We start from the raw sequence: 14,785 nt of genomic DNA, 5'->3' as shown, positions 1-14,785 counted from the left end.
CTGGGCAGGTGGGATGTAGTTGTGAGCATGTGGGTCTGGGCAGGTGGGATGTAGTTGTGAGCATGTGGGTCTGGGCAGGTGGGATGTAGTTGTGAGCATGTGGGTCTGGGCAGGTGGGATGTAGTTGTGAGCATGTGGGTCTGGGCAGGTGGGATGTAGTTGTGAGCATGTGGGTCTGGGCAGGTGGGATGTAGTTGTGAGCATGTGGGTCTGGGCAGGTGGGATGTAGTTGTGAGCATGTGGGTCTGGGCAGGTGGGATGTAGTTGTGAGCATGTGGGTCTGGGCAGGTGGGATGTAGTTGTGAGCATGTGGGTCTGGGCAGGTGGGATGTAGTTGTGAGCATGTGGGTCTGGGTAGGTGGGATGTAGTTGTGAGCATGTGGGTCTGGGCAGGTGGGATGTAGTTGTGAGCATGTGGGTCTGGGCAGGTGGGATGTAGTTGTGAGCATGTGGGTCTGGGCAGGTGGGATGTAGTTGTGAGCATGTGGGTCTGGGTAGGTGGGATGTAGTTGTGAGCATGTGGGTCTGGGTAGGTGGGATGTAGTTGTGAGCATGTGGGTCTGGGCAGGTGGGATGTAGTTGTGAGCATGTGGGTCTGGGCAGGTGGGATGTAGTTGTGAGCATGTGGGTCTGGGCAGGTGGGATGTAGTTGTGAGCATGTGGGTCTGGGCAGGTGGGATGTAGTTGTGAGCATGTGGGTCTGGGCAGGTGGGATGTAGTTGTGAGCATGTGGGTCTGGGCAGGTGGGATGTAGTTGTGAGCATGTGGGTCTGGGTAGGTGGGATGTAGTTGTGAGCATGTGGGTCTGGGCAGGTGGGATGTAGTTGTGAGCATGTGGGTCTGGGCAGGTGGGATGTAGTTGTGAGCATGTGGGTCTGGGCAGGTGGGATGTAGTTGTGAGCATGTGGGTCTGGGCAGGTGGGATGTAGTTGTGAGCATGTGGGTCTGGGCAGGTGGGATGTAGTTGTGAGCATGTGGGTCTGGGCAGGTGGGATGTAGTTGTGAGCATGTGGGTCTGGGCAGGTGGGATGTAGTTGTGAGCATGTGGGTCTGGGTAGGTGGGATGTAGTTGTCGTTTGTATGTGCAGGTTCCTGAGGCTATATGACTGCGCCATCAACTCGTTCAGTTAGCAGACATCACTTGCTGCTTTTTTATATATATATATATATATATATATATATTTATTTATTTCAGTCAACACATATTTTAAGAATATAAAATAAAATGTTTGTTTCTCAGAATAAAAACCTTACTAAAACTGTTGTTACACTGTAAGTAATAAGCTACAGGTCCAGTTAAAGCTTCTTCTGACAAAGTAGAAAGAAACATTGTTTTAAAAGTGTATTTTTTCACGTGTGGGTACAGGACAGAGGAAGAGCAATTTTTACACAATTGTTCTAAATTGAATCACTTTCCTCATCCTCATTCAGTTAATTCAATTTCAATTTTCAAGTCACAATTATCCGTTTCTATTTAGGTTTATGTCGCCCATTCATTCATTGTCAGTTAGACACATTAGCGCCTTGGTACCATAAAGCATAATCAGTGCTCTAACTCCCCCTTGTGGTGGTCTGGAGCTATGAAGTAGTGACGCAGGGTACTGTACTAAACTACAAATTACCCCTTAAATCCCGCAGCATAATCTCAAAACTTTTAGGTGATCAACCACTGTAGACCGCCCAAGCCTACATTACACACACACGTTGTTGTTATGGTCTTCTTCCCTTCACATTTCTCACTGTCATTCATGAATGAGAATTCCTCAAGTTTTATCGGTGAATGCTGCATCTGCATTCCAACCATTTCATGGGGATATACATTAAGATGGTGTTGAGTTATACAGGTGTTGTATCGAGCTAGCCTACCTGAAGTAGTTTTACAGCTACGTTGCTAACAGACTGTAGCATAGCCTACCTGAATGAGTTTTAGAGCTACGTTGCTAACAGACTGTAGCATAGCATACCGGAATGAGTTTTAGAGCTACGTTGCTAACAGACTGTAGCATAGCCTACCCGAATGAGTTTTAGAGCTACGTTGCTAACAGACTGTAGCATAGCCTACCCGAATGAGTTTTAGAGCTACGTTGCTAACAGACTGTAGCATAGTCTACCCGAATGAGTTTTAGAGCTACGTTGCTAACAGACTGTAGCATAGCATACCGGAATGAGTTTTAGAGCTAAGTTGCTAACGGACTGTAGCATAGCATACCGGAATGAGTTTTAGAGCTACGTTGCTAACAGACTGTAGCATAGTCTACCCGAATGAGTTTTAGAGCTACGTTGCTAACAGACTGTAGCATAGCCTACCTGAATGAGTTTTAGAGCTACGTTGCTAACAGACTGAATGAGTTTTAGAGCTACGTTGCTAACAGACTGTAGCATAGCCTACCTGAATGAGTTTTAGAGCTACGTTGCTAACAGACTGTAGCATAGCCTACCTGAATGAGTTTTAGAGCTACGTTGCTAACAGACTGTAGCATAGCCTGCCTGAAGGAGTTTTAGAGCTACGTTGCTAACAGACTGTAGCATAGCCGACCTGAAGGAGTTTTAGAGCTACGTTGCTAACAGACTGTAGCATAGCCTGCCTGAAGGAGTTTTAGAGCTACGTTGCTAACAGACTGTAGCATAGCCGATCCTGAAGGAGTTTTAGAGCTACGTTGCTAACAGACTGTAGCATAGCCGACCTGAAGGAGTTTTAGAGCTACGTTGCTAACAGACTGTAGCATAGCCGACCTAAAGGAGTTTTAGAGCTACGTTGCTAACAGAATGCAGCATAGCCTACCTAAAGGAGTTTTAGAGCTACGTTGCTAACAGACTGTAGCATAGCCGACCTAAAGGAGTTTTAGAGCTACGTTGCTAACAGACTGTAGCATAGCCGACCTAAAGGAGTTTTAGAGCTACGTTAGCTCTCTGCCACACGAGAGATAAATGTGCGTTATGTTTATTTTTAGTAATTTTTTTGTCTGACAGCTATACTGTGCTATTATATTCACTCTGTTACATAGAAGACTATCATTATGTGATCTCAGCTTTTATATAACTTTATTAAAACGAGCACCATTCACCAGAGTAGCCTGCCCTCTACTGCCTAAAGTAGAGAAGAAGCTTCGGAATCGGGGGGGGTCTGATCTGCAGCCACTCTGTTCAGAGTTAGCTGGCTAAGTCCTTGATCCTGCTTTGTAGTATAACCCCTCTGAGAAAGATAAGCCAGTCTTACTGAGCAGACTATCCTGGCTTGTTAAATACAAAAGAATTGAAAAAAAAAAATTAAGTAATTAAAAAGGACTCACCATCTTTGTCATTGGCTGTTTTCAGCTGCTGAATCCTCTCACCGTAGGAGCCTGGCCTATGGGAAGTTACTTCCACTGACTCTACCTGTCCATGTCTACCTGTACAAGTTGGTTTCTCTGTGTCCATTTCTCTGTGTCCATTCAGCACAATATTTGATCCACTCCACTGTTGGGTCCACTGGGTTACCAGGGAAAGGTGCTGAGGGGGAGGGGAGGTGATTGGGTCCAGATCCACATCCGGCCTACGGATCACTACTACCTTCCTGTGCCCCTCTGGGGTTTGTAGTCCTAATTGAGAGCGCTGGTTCTTGGTCGGGCTCGGCGGTTGTAGTCCTGACTGAAGGAGCTGGTTCTTGGTCGGGCTCGGCGGTTGTAGTCCTGACTGAAGGAGCTGGTTCTTGGTCGGGCTCGGCGGTTGTAGTCCTGACTGAAGGAGCTGGTTCTTGGTCGGGCTCGGCGGTTGTAGTCCTGACTGAAGGAGCTGGTTCTTGGTCGGGCTCGGCGGTTGTAGTCCTGACTGAAGGAGCTGGTTCTTGGTCGGGCTCGGCGGTTGTAGTCCTGACTGAAGGAGCTGGTTCTTGGTCGGGCTCGGCGGTTGTAGTCCTGACTGAAGGAGCTGGTTTTTGGTCGGGCTGAGAGGCAGGAGAGACTGAGACAGATGAGCGATTACAACGTCTCGGCTTGAAGAGGCCACAGAACTGAGTCTCTGTGGGGAGATCTGCTCCAGACGGAGAGAAGGGGAGCCACTAGCCAGGGATGCCTTAGGGGTGGCAGGGAGGCTGTTGTGGATAACAACAGTGGGGGACTGTGTGATGTGCGGGAAACTGGCCTGACTCTGTTGGGTGCGCTGGGGAGTTCCAGGGAGGCCATCAGAGGTGTGGTTCCGGTCCAGGTCTGGAGTGCCTGTCCTGGAGGTGCTCGTACTAGAGGAATGAACTTCCTCCAAGTGGTTCAAACGCTGTGGTGAGGAAATAAATGTAAATATTTATATATATCTTTTTTTTTACATAACTACTGAGTACATACACAGCAATATCGGAGGTGGAAACCAGGGTCAATCACTAGGAACCAATCAGAAGCAAGCGGGTTGAAAACAGGGACGGCTCTTCCTTCTTCACTAATGAATAAGACCCATGGCACCAGGAAGTAAGGCACCAGGAAGTAAGGCACCAGGAATAATAATGGCACCAGGAAGTAAGGCACCAGGAATAATAATGGCACCAGGAAGTAAGGCACCAGGAAGTAAGGCACCAGGAATAATAATGGCACCAGGAAGTAAGGCACCAGGAAGTAAGGCACCAGGAAGTAAGGCACCAGGAATAATAACGGCACCAGGAAGTAAGGCACCAGGAATAATAACGGCACCAGGAAGTAAAGAAATGTTTTACCTTCAACCTGCTCTTCTCATCCAAGAAGAGTCCCGACTGGAAGTCAAAACGAGAGATGTCCACGCCACCACGGAGGTATTTGGTCAGTTCAACCTTAGAATATAGAATATAACTTTATTGACCATCCAAGGGAAGACAACGTTATTTAGCATCAATGTAAAACATCACATACAGATCATACACATGCAGCCTACGGCCGGTCTCCTTACTTCAAAACCACATGTATTTATTTTACAAGCTGTATTTTACACAACACAGGTTTTTAAAGGACCAGAGTTTAAAATCAGTTTATCGGTCGCATACACAGTTTTGTGGAGAAGTTATGGCAGGTGTAGAAAAAATGCTTATGTTTCTAGCTCCAACAGTGTAGCAATATCTATTAATATAATAACTATACACACAGAATCCAAAAATTGTAGAAGAAATTTAAATAAGCAATTGAGATATCGTAATGAGTTAGGAATATAAACATAGGTGGTTCGAGTCCTGAATGCTGATTGGCTGACAGACGTGGTATATCAGCCTTGTGTACCACGTGTATGACAAAACACTTACCAAAATTGGTAGACAGTTTGTAATAGCGATTAGGCACTTTGGGGGTTTGTGGTATATGGCCAATATACCATGGCTAATGGCAGCGTCCAATGCACTCTGCGTTGCGTCGTGCAATAAGAACAGCACTTAGACGTGGTATATCGGCCATATACACACACACCCTCATGCTTTATCGCTATTATAAACTGGTTACCAACGTAATTAGAACAGTAAAAAAAAAAAAAAATGTTTGTCATACCCGTGGTATACGATCTGATATACCACAGCTTTCAGCGTTCAGGAAGTCGAACCACATTAGGAACACCTGCTCTTTCCATGACATAGACTGACCAGGTGAAAGCTATGATCCTTTATCGGATGTCAACCTGTTAAAATCCACTTCCAAAACATTCATTCATAAAATGACTGCTAGAGCCTTTCTTGCTGTAGAAGTGTTTAGAAAATGTTCACCTTGCTTCTCATGCGGTCCCCACACGGACTGCAGTAGTACGTATCCCACTTCCTCTTAGCGGGCAGGGTGGTTGAGCGCCGGAACACCACTTTGCGTTTCCAGCCCGGTCCTAAAGCGGAGCAATCTTCCCAGTCGTCGTCAGCCTGTACCGGAACCTTCCACCTCCACTTTCGCTTAGGATCCGGTCTGGACAAAGGATAAAGTACAGGACACTAGTCTATATCCTGTTTCTGTAGAGAGACAGCTTGATGTACCAGTACACCCCCTGGACAGGACACTAGTCTATATCCTGTTTCTGTAGAGAGACAGCTTGATGTACCAGTACACCCCCTGGACAGGACACTAGTCTATATCCTGTTTCTGTAGTGAGACAGCTTGATGTACCAGTACACCCCCTGGACAGGACACTAGTCTATATCCTGTTTCTGTAGTGAGACAGCTTGATGTACCAGTACACCCCCTGGACAGGACACTAGTCTATATCCTGTTTCTGTAGAGAGACAGCTTGATGTACCAGGACACCCCCTGGACAGGACACTAGTCTATATCCTGTTTCTGTAGAGAGGCAGCTTGATGTACCAGGACACCCCCTGGACAGGACACTAGTCTATATCCTGTTTCTGTAGGGAGACAGCTTGATGTACCAGTACACCCCCTGGACAGGACACTAGTCTATATCCTGTTTCTGTAGAGAGACAGCTTGATGTACCAGGACACCCCCTGGACAGGACACTAGTCTATATCCTGTTTCTGTAGGGAGACAGCTTGATGTACCAGTACACCCCCTGGACAGGACACTAGTCTATATCATGTTTCTGTAGGGAGACAGCTTGATGTACCAGTATACCCCCTGGACAGAACACTAGTCTATATCCTGTTTCTGTAGTGAGACAGCTTGATGTACCAGTACACCCCCTGGACAGGACACTAGTCTATATCCTGTTTCTGTAGTGAGACAGCTTGATGTACCAGGACACCCCCTGGACAGGACACTAGTCTATATCCTGTTTCTGTAGAGAGACAGCTTGATGTACCAGTACACCCCCTGGACAGGACACTAGTCTATATCCTGTTTCTGTAGAGAGACAGCTTGATGTACCAGTATACCCCCTGGACAGGACACTAGTCTATATCATGTTTCTGTAGTGAGACAGCTTGATGTACCAGTACACCCCCTGGACAGGACACTAGTCTATATCATGTTTCTGTAGTGAGACAGCTTGATGTACCAGTACACCCCCTGGACAGGACACTAGTCTATATCATGTTTCTGTAGTGAGACAGCTTGATGTACAGGACACCCCCTGGACAGGACACTAGTCTATCTCCTGTTTCTGTAGAGAGACAGCTTGATGTACAGGACACCCCCTGGACAGGACACTAGTCTATCCCCTGTTTCTGTAGTGAGACAGCTTGATGGACAGGACACTAGTCTATCTCCTGTTTCTGTAGAGAGACAGCTTGATGTACCAGGACACTAGTCCATCACAGGGCCAAGCTCTGCTAAGAGACATTCATTCCATTTTATTTGAACAGAAAAAGTACCAAGCTGTCAGGTTGTGGAGGACATAGTACGCTCGGGTTAATGAGACAACTGTTCTAAAAACCAAAAGGAAGTTGCAGAATGCAGACACTTAACAAATGTAACCATAATAAAACATTTAAAAAAACAATGATCATTTTACATTTCAGTCATTTAGTAGAAGCGCTTATCCAGAGCATTTAGTGGGGAGAAACAACTAATGTACCAGTCATTACAAGTAGCCACTATCAGCTAAATCAATTACCAGGAAGATCCAAGTGTGAGTTTAGAAATAAATTCCATACCTCCGTTCATTGTCACGCCCCTCCATCTCTTCCTCGTTGTCAAAGTCGTCCTCCCCCAGGGGCTCAGACCAGGCTCCAGGCGGCCCATCAACACACCCCTCTCCCTCCCTTGTCCCCTGGGCCAAAACCAGTCGGTCACTGGAGACCGTGTGCATCTGGACCTCTGCTCCTAGAGGAAGCATGTCGCTCTCCAGCTGGATCAGCGCCTCTTCGCCACGGGTCTGTCACGTTACAGCACATGGAGATAGAAAATGTACAACGGATATGATTGTCTTGGCAGATAGAAAAGAAGAAAAAAAAATGGTGTCAACTCTAGTAAACTGTTCATGAGGATGTAATACCGCAACACATTCAGATAGAAATGTGGCGTAGAACAAATATGATTGTCTCAAATTAGGAAAACGCTAAGCATAGCTAAAAACCGGCATGTCGCAGGTACGTGGGAATAATTTGATTTTTTATTATTAAAAAATAAATACTTCTAGCTGAATAAACTGAGATGGTGCCAAGAGTGTGAAATGTATACAACGTAATTTCTATGTAAATTACTGTAAATTGTTTAAGATAAGTGTCTGCTAAATGGCATATGTTGATATAATAATACTTCTCTTTAAAGTTGCAATTGTCTGTTGGATAAAATAAGGAACTGGGGTGAGCTCTGTCTGTTTTGTTCAAAAACGTCTTTCAGATTACTGAAAAAAACACACCACCTTCCTCACCTCTTCTTCAGCCACGGCCTGGTCTCCCTGATTGGCTCCCTCTCCGAGGTCTGGAGCCTGATTGGCTGCGTGGCTCAGGGGTGTGTCCTCCTCCAGAGCAATGTGTCGTGCCACCATCCTACCCTCTACCGTGTCTCTCCTCAGGATGAGCGGTTTAGGGCGCTTCCTGTCCATGTCGGATTGAATGTAATCTAGTTAGGTCCTACTCACCGTTTATCATCCATGTTCAGTAACATTACCGACTCACAGCAAACACAGGTCGTCCTCTGTTCTCGCCTTGTAGCCTTACGACATATGAAGGTCTATACACAAAGTCTCTACTGTCTCCATCTTGGTATTTGCGGTGGTAAGGGTTTGGGTGGGGTCAGCTGATGTTTGGAACACTCTGAAATAAAGGAACAAAAAAATGTCAGTCGGTATGATTATTATAATATAGAAAAGAGCGAGGTAACGAATGAACAATTCTGAAATTTATATATATATATATATATATATATATATATATATATATATATATATAACCTACATTCAAAATCTCAACTATTGCAACGATTGCAAGGACTAAACATGTAATATACTGGTAATATACTGGTAATATACTGGTAATATACTGGCAACTAACATGCAAGGCAACGCGTAACATAGAAACAACAAGAAACCATGGATATTGGCTATATTAAAACCACCAATCTGGAGCTTGGCGTTTCACCCATGTGGGTTTCCAAGGCGACATGCTGGTGCCTTGGCGATATGTTTAGCACCAGAGAAGAAGAAGAAGGAAAAAAAATGTGGTTTCCATGGTGATCACAGCGCACTGATCGAGGGCGGGCCGGCAGAACCCCCCAACAAAAAACAAAAATAAACGGCACCATCTGCAGAAATGCAGCAGTATAATAAAACGCAACGCTGATGCCACTTTTCAAGATAACAGAACCGGAGTGGCATATAGACCTAATGGATCATTTATAAGAAGCTTATTAGGAACAATTATCAGGGAGAGGGTGGGAAATGGCTCGGTAAAGTAATACCTACATTATTAAAGCCTACACCTGCAGAGTTAGAATATTACAGGCCTTTGGCGTACTAGCGGTTCTGGGGGGGGGGGCAGTGCCCCTGTGACAACAGTTTTGGACCCCCTTGTTGCCCCCCCCCCCTAAATGTGGAGTATAAAATAATTTTTACAAAACAAATTTTTTGCTATCGTTCTTTTTTTACATCCGTTATTAGACAGTGGCAACGATGATGAACATGGTATTTTGCCTGCTAATGTCTGCTAATGCAGTGAAGAAAACGATATGACAACAATAACGTCTAATGTAACTGGCCCCCCTCTAACAGTACAACTGGCCCCAGCTTGGCCCCCCCCCAAGTTGAAATGGTCTAGAACCGCCACTGCTTTTAAACTCTTGAAGTTTAAACCCTGCCCATGTTTTAAATCCAACCAATCGCCTAGCGGCTTAAATTAATCAAATCAGTCATATTGACTAATTAAACTACACAACTCACAAGGAACCCCACATCGCCCTGCACGAGATTTAAACACAGTGCTAGCAGGGTGGAAACCGACTGCTATATTTGGTCAAAAGGCATTAGTCAACATGCTTTGCAGAATAGGTCGTATGGTGTCTGTTCACAACACTGATAATCAATTCAGTCTTGGCCTATATCAAACGTTCTCTAGGCCTCCAAAGCAAGAGGCGAACCTTCTGGCATTATAAACGGTCAAATTAAAAATCTAACATTTATTTTGGGGAGCGTTTATTTTTTTCTTTTGAGGGGGAGGGAGGCCCGCCCGCCCTACCTATAGAATAGTAGGGGAAACACTGAATCAATGACTGCAGCACTGCTGTTCTCAAATCACAATGAAAGCACAGCCCCTTGTATACAGGAGTGTGGTTGGTTGTCTTACCTAGCTACATATGAATGCACTTAGTCCCTCTGGATATGTGTGTCTGATAAATGTCCCCAAAAAATGTAAATAGATCTGAGGGGGAAAAAAAAACTCAATATCATCATGAAAATATGTTTGGGATTATTGTAATAATATTATCTGGTAGGCTAATTAAGACTGACTAGGTGTCAGATGTTCTCATCAACCTGTAGTTGATGAATGGGCCCATCTGCAAGTTCTTGTTAGTTAATAAACAGTATCTTGCCTTGTCAAACTCAAAACACACTGTAGTTAGTTAGTTAGTTAGTTAGAAACAGCTGGCCGTGCTACTAGCTAACTGCAGCAATGAAATCACAACAACTTCCTCTGATTGTAGTGTTGTTTTGAACGTGTGATACATAGCTAGTGACCCAAACAGCTGTTATCTACCCTACTCTAAAAACAACAACAGGACACATGGCTTGGTTGTTGCTAGTCATTTAACATGGGTAGGAATGCATCGAAAGCACTGCAGTAAACAAACAAACAACAAAACCACTTTGGTGTTTCATCCGCCATGATTCAGCCTGGGTCGCTCGTCTGATCCCCAAACAACAAGGGGATGTATTCATTACATAGAGTCTGTTGCATAACGTTTCTTCCAAAACGCTCTTCAACGTGACGTAAAAAGCTGTCGGGTGTTTAAAACGGAAGTTGTAGTTTTGGGATTTGTAGTTCACTTTTATGGTTTCCACGCGTTGCCGTCCCCATCTGAACAGTCTGCGAAGTGCTCTTCTCTGAAGTGAAGACAGCGGCGTGGGGTTCCTTCAACCTCTTCCAGACGTTTATTATCATTATTATTATTATTATTATTTGTATTATTATATTTTTTTAAGGAGACACGACTGAACTACAACTTCTTTTTTGAGAACAAAACGGAACTCGGAAAAGTGTTTTTGAAGTAACGTTTCTGTTCCACGGACAAAAACGTTTTGCAGCAGAATGAACGTAATGAATATACCCTTGAAGTCGTTTTCTAGGACCCTCTCCTCTGCTGTTCACTCCCCCCTCTCTCCCTGCACGGCTCCATGGTTTTCCCTTCGGCGCTACTACTGAACAAGAACTGCTCATTGCAGGAGAACTCAGATGTATTTCGTTCTCATGTTATAATCATTCTGTTTGGGAAAAACTCCATTCGTGATTTTTTTTTGTCAGCTATGTAGCGCCAATCTTTGTTACTGATTTGCAACGTTGCAACAGATGTAAACAAACCCGCTAAATGGACAGAAATTCGTTGAAATACTCACACAGCAAAGCTTCTTCCATCGCGGCCGAAATCACGTCCGATCGTCTTCCTGTTCTCGTTGGGTTTTTCTCCTTTCTTTCAGGGACTAATGTGTTGGACTGGGCATGTGCAGAACGAGCGGGAAGGGACGGCGATCGGCAACATCATTAAATATTCTTAAAAATAAATAAATTAAAAGTATCGGCCAATTTGTAATCGAGTCCAACTTTGAATGGTGACCGAGTTATGTGCACTATGACCAGTGCATCATGGGACTTAATGTCTCTCTGAATATTATAAATGTTGTGACCTTTAGTGAAAAAGATGGCAGAGGATCACGAACATTTTAGACTAAATAAGACTAATGCCCTGATAAGACTCATTAGCCTACCCTATGATCATACATTGCTACCCCTTCCCTTCTACACAAAGCCCTTTGAGGGTCGGTGAGAATGTTATTAAATGGTGTTGAACTGTGAATAGTATATATATTGGGGGGGGGGAGGGGTCAACCTCATGAATGGAATCTGACCTATATCATTTATGTTATTGTTATTATTATCTGGTATGATAATTGATTTGTACATTTTACATTTTAGTCATGTTATCCAGAGCGACTTACAGTTTGTGCATTCATTGTAAGATAGCTCGGTGAGACAACCACATATCGCAGTCATAATTTTTCCTCAATGTAGCTATCAACAAAGTCAACAAAACTGACTAGGAACAAACTGATTTTAGATCTTGAAAAAGAGGCATATTCTAAAACAAATATGGATGAACCAATATCTGAAAGTAGGCCATCACACCCAACCATTTATGCTGTTAAATCAATAGGATATCCATTCAAATGTCTCATTGGCAGGTTTTAATTTGTCACACATAATTCCTAAACTCCATTCCATTACTTGGTTAAGAAGAAAAAAGACGGTAATGTTGACTTGGGCAATAAAATACCATAAAACACAATAACGCCGTGAGCAATGTGATTTCAGACAACACTTGGAAAACGCTCTCCGACAGTTTGTGGGAAAATAGGAAACAATACTCATATACTCATATAGCTCCTCATGTTGCTTTATCCACATCATGAATCCCTGTGTACAGTTGAAGTCAGAAGTCTAAATACACTTTAGCCAAATACATTTAAACTCACTTTTTCACAATTCCTGACATTTAATCCTAGTAAAAATTCCCCTGTCTTAGGTCAGTTAGGATCACCACTTTATTTTAAGAATGTGAAATGTCAGAATAATTGTAGAGAGAATTATTTATTTCAGCTTTTATTTCTTTCATCACATTCCCAGTGGGTCAGAAGTTTTACATACACTCAATTCATATTTGGTAGCATTGCCTTTAGATTGTTTAACTTGGGTCAAATGTTTTGGGTAGCCTTCCACAAGCTTCCCACAATAAGTTGGGTGAATTTTGGCCCATTCCTCCTGACAGAGCTGGTGTAACTGAGTCAGGTTTGTAGGCCTCCTTGCTCGCACACACTTTTTCAGTTCTGCCCACAAATGTTCTATAAGTTGAGGTTAGGGCTTTGTGATGGCCACTCCAATACACATAATTTTCCTCCCTCATGATGCCATCTAGTTTGTGAATCGCACCAGTCCCTCCTGCAGCAAAGCACCCCCACAACATGATGCTGCCACCCCCGTGCTTCACGGTTGGGATGGTGTTCTTTGGCTTGCAAGCCTCCCCCTTTTTCCTCCAAACATAATGATGGTCATTATGGCTAAACAGTTCTATTTTTGTTTCATCAGACCAGAGGACATTTCTCTAAAAAGTACGATCTTTGTCCCCATGTGCAGTTGCAAACCGTAGTCTGGCTTTTTTATGGCGGTTTTGGAGCAGTGGCTTCTTCCTTGCTGAGCGGCCTTTCAGGTTATGTCAATATTGGACTTGTTTTACTGTGGATATAGATACTTTTGTACCTGTTTCCTCCAGCATCTTCACAAGGTCCTTTGCTGTTGTTCTGGGATTGATTTGCACTTTTCACACCAAAGTATGTTCATCTCTAGGAGACAGAATGCGTCTCCTTCCTGAGTGGTATGAGGGCTGTGTGGTCCCATGGTGTTTATACTTGTGTACTATTGTTTGTACAGATGAATGTGGTACCTTTAAGCGTTTGGAAATTGCTCCCAAGGATGAACCAGACTTGTGGAGGTCTACAATTTTTTTTCTGAGGTCTTGGCTGATTTCTTTTTATTTTCCCATGATGTCAAGCAAAGAGGCAGTGAGTTTGAAGGTAGGCCTTGAAATACATCCACAGGTACACCTCCAATTGACTCAAATTAGCTTCTAAAGCCATGACATCATTTTCTGGAATTTTCCAAGCTGTTTAAAGGCACAGTCAACTTAGTGTATGTAAACTTCTGCCCCACTGGAATTGTGATACAGTGAATTATAATTGAAATAATCTGTCTGTAAACAATTGTTGGAAAAATTACTTGTGTCATGCACAAAGTAGATGTCCTAACCGACTTGCCAAAACTATAGTTTGCTATCAAGACATTTGTGGAGTGGTTGAAAAACTAGTTTTAATGACTCCAACCTAAGTGTATGTAAACTTCCGATTACAACTGTATGTGTCCCAAATGGCACCCTGTTCCCTTTTTTATTTATTTTATTTCACCTTTATTTAACCAGGTAGGCTAGTTGAGAACAAGTTGTCATTTACAACTGCGACCTGGCCAAGATAAAGCATAGCAATTCATTTTTTACATTTTAGTCATTTACATTTAAGTCATTTAGCAGACGCTCTTATCCAGAGCGACTTACAAATTGATTTAGCAGACGCTCTTATCCAGAGCGACTTACAGTAGTGAATACATTCATTTCATGCATTTGTTTTTTGTACTGGCCCCCCGTGGGAATCGAACCCACAACCCCGGCGTTGCGCACACCATGCTGGCGTTGCAAACACCATGCTCTACCAACTGAGCCACAGGGAAACCCAGGGACCCATACAACAACACAGAGTTACACATGGAATAAACAAAACATACAGTCAATAATACAGTAGAACAAAAGAAAACATAAAGTCTATATACAGTGAGTGCAAATGAGGTAAGTTAAGGCAATAAATAGGCCATGGTGGCGAAGTAATTACAATATAGCAATTAAACACTGGAATGGTAGATGTGCAGAAGATGAATGTGCAAGTAGAGATACTGGGGTGCAAAGGAGAAAGATAAATAAATAAATACAGTATGGGGATGAGGTAGGTAGATGGGCTGTTTACAGATGGGCTATGTACAGGTGCAGTGATTTGTGAGCTGCTCTGACAGCTGGTGTTTAAAGCTAGTGAGGGAGATATGAGTCTTTATAGTGCACTACTTTTGACCAGGGCCTGTAGTGCTCTAAGTAGGGTGCCATTTGGGATGTAGCCCATGTG

At 43.7% G+C, this 14,785-nt stretch overlaps 1 protein-coding gene across 10 annotated transcripts in view; it reads right to left on the bottom strand.

Annotated features, from left to right (window-relative positions):
* The window catches only part of mbd1a (methyl-CpG binding domain protein 1a), a 48,790-nt gene extending 37,240 nt beyond the window's left edge, over positions 1–11,550 (bottom strand). For 5 of the 10 annotated variants that reach the window (XM_045696543.1, XM_045696550.1, XM_045696548.1 and 2 more), the window contains exons 1-6: positions 11,408–11,550; positions 8,222–8,615; positions 7,512–7,732; positions 5,684–5,870; positions 4,679–4,771; positions 3,291–4,248 (exon numbers count right to left, since the gene is read on the bottom strand). In XM_045696543.1, coding sequence (XP_045552499.1) covers positions 3,291–4,248; positions 4,679–4,771; positions 5,684–5,870; positions 7,512–7,732; positions 8,222–8,404 — 1,642 coding nt within the window. In that variant the 5' untranslated portion in view covers positions 8,405–8,615; positions 11,408–11,550. Of the gene's footprint in view, positions 1–3,290; positions 4,249–4,678; positions 4,772–5,683; positions 5,871–7,511; positions 7,733–8,221; positions 8,616–10,139; positions 10,575–11,407 lie in introns of those variants that run through there. The other 5 variants (XM_045696549.1, XM_045696551.1, XM_045696552.1 and 2 more) reach the window with 5 other exon arrangements.
* Positions 11,551–14,785: the final 3,235 nt, after the last annotated feature.

The sequence above is a fragment of the Salmo salar genome, chromosome ssa15 (genome assembly GCF_905237065.1).
Source record: "Salmo salar chromosome ssa15, Ssal_v3.1, whole genome shotgun sequence".
NCBI lineage: Eukaryota > Metazoa > Chordata > Actinopteri > Salmoniformes > Salmonidae > Salmo > Salmo salar.
Note: the sequence above shows the minus strand (reverse complement) of the source record. Positions and strands in the feature narration are given on the sequence as shown.